General features: G+C 48.7%; 1 protein-coding gene across 1 annotated transcript; it reads left to right on the forward strand.

Moving 5' to 3' along the window:
* Positions 1–839: 839 nt before the first annotated feature.
* LOC131214715 (probable cytochrome P450 9f2) lies at positions 840–1470 on the forward strand (the record flags this gene model as incomplete). The annotated part of the gene is made up of 2 exons (XM_058209049.1): positions 840–1051; positions 1111–1470. Coding segments are annotated over exons 1-2 (572 nt in total), but the record flags the coding sequence as incomplete, so codon positions are not given.
* Between the last annotated feature and the right edge of the window lie 48 nt (positions 1471–1518).

Consider the following 1518-nt stretch of genomic DNA (forward strand, 5'->3'; position numbering starts at 1 on the left):
TACAGTTTTCTGAAACCCAAAACCCAAACTTCAGTCCAAATATTGCTTACACTGCCCAATGAGATTCCAGGGCTTCTACCAAATCTTTTTCAGTCCCAACGATTTTTCAATACGATATCCTGTATTTTTGCTACGATTTTAGGCTTTACTGGTGTTTTTGGACGTACTTGACGTGGATTGTCTTCAAAGCTTGTACGACTTACTTTTTACTGTACTAATTGAAGGCGAAGAGTCGATACTAAATGGCTTGTAAACAAAAAATAAATTGATAGATTGAAATTAAACTTACGTTCATATGATCATAACGTTCATAACAACATAACAAAAACAAAGGTTATCAGCTACGGCCTCTGTTATGGAAGCTCACAACTTTTTGAACAACCCAGTAACTACGTAGGAATGTGTCAATCAGATGGTGGTCTCTGGATATCTGGTCCGGCTCAGTGTTTCAGACGACGGAAAAATGCCACCATAAATGCTGACTCACAATGAACAACACTTCAATCATCTTCGTTTTTGTTTTAATCTTCGAAGAACGGGACCGGGCCATATTTATAATCATCGTCGTTGCTTCCCGAAAATTACCCGAAGTCGGCCGCGACAACGGCGCCACACTCCAAGGACACACATTCATATGCAACATTAACGCCAACGCAATCATCGCGGGCGGCGATCAAACACATACACGCCGTCTTTTGCCGTCCTCCAGAATCGAGACCGAAGATTGCCTGGAGTTTAGTTTTTGCCCGTTGGTTCCCCGAATTGGTCGCAAATCATCTTCGCGCAGCAGCAGCAAAGTCCAAGTCAAGTCTAGAGTTTCATCCCCGATCGCGGCCATCATGGAGATCAGCCTACTGACGCTGGGGCTGGTGGTGGGCGCCCTGGTGATGGCGTACCGGTTTTTCACCAAAAACTACTTCTATTTCGCGAACAAGCCCATACAGTTTCTGAAGCCCTCGTTCCCGTTCGGTAACCAGGGTGCGCTGATGATGGGGAAGGTCACAATATTCCAGCACGGCCGCGTGTTGTACGAAGCGTTCCCCAATGCCAGGTAATAGTCGCCACGCTGTCCAGCAGCGTCTTTGTCAACTTATCACCTTACCGCCGCAGAGTCTTCGGCATGTTCCACCTCCGCCAGCCGGTATACTTAGTGCGGGATCCGGAAATGATCAAACAAATAACGGTAAAGGATTTCGACCATTTTGTCGACCACATGGCCACCGGTTTGGACGATAACACTAACGAGGAGATGTTGCTGCCGAATTCGCTCATCTCACTGCGTGGCCAGAAGTGGCGAGATATGCGGGCCACCCTCAGCCCGGCGTTCACCGGCAGCAAGATGCGCATCATGTTCGGTCTGATCGCCGAGTGTGCTCACTCAATGATGGCCCACTTCTGCGAGGAAGAAACCAAGGCACGAGCCAACGGCCACGCTGGGCTACAGCTGGAGATGAAGGACGTGATGAGCCGGTTCGCTAATGACGTCATCGGGACGGCCGCGTTCGGCATCAAGGTGGA

The sequence above is a fragment of the Anopheles bellator genome, unplaced genomic scaffold (assembly GCF_943735745.2).
Source record: "Anopheles bellator unplaced genomic scaffold, idAnoBellAS_SP24_06.2 scaffold02028_ctg1, whole genome shotgun sequence".
NCBI classification, from domain to species: Eukaryota; Metazoa; Arthropoda; class Insecta; order Diptera; family Culicidae; genus Anopheles; species Anopheles bellator.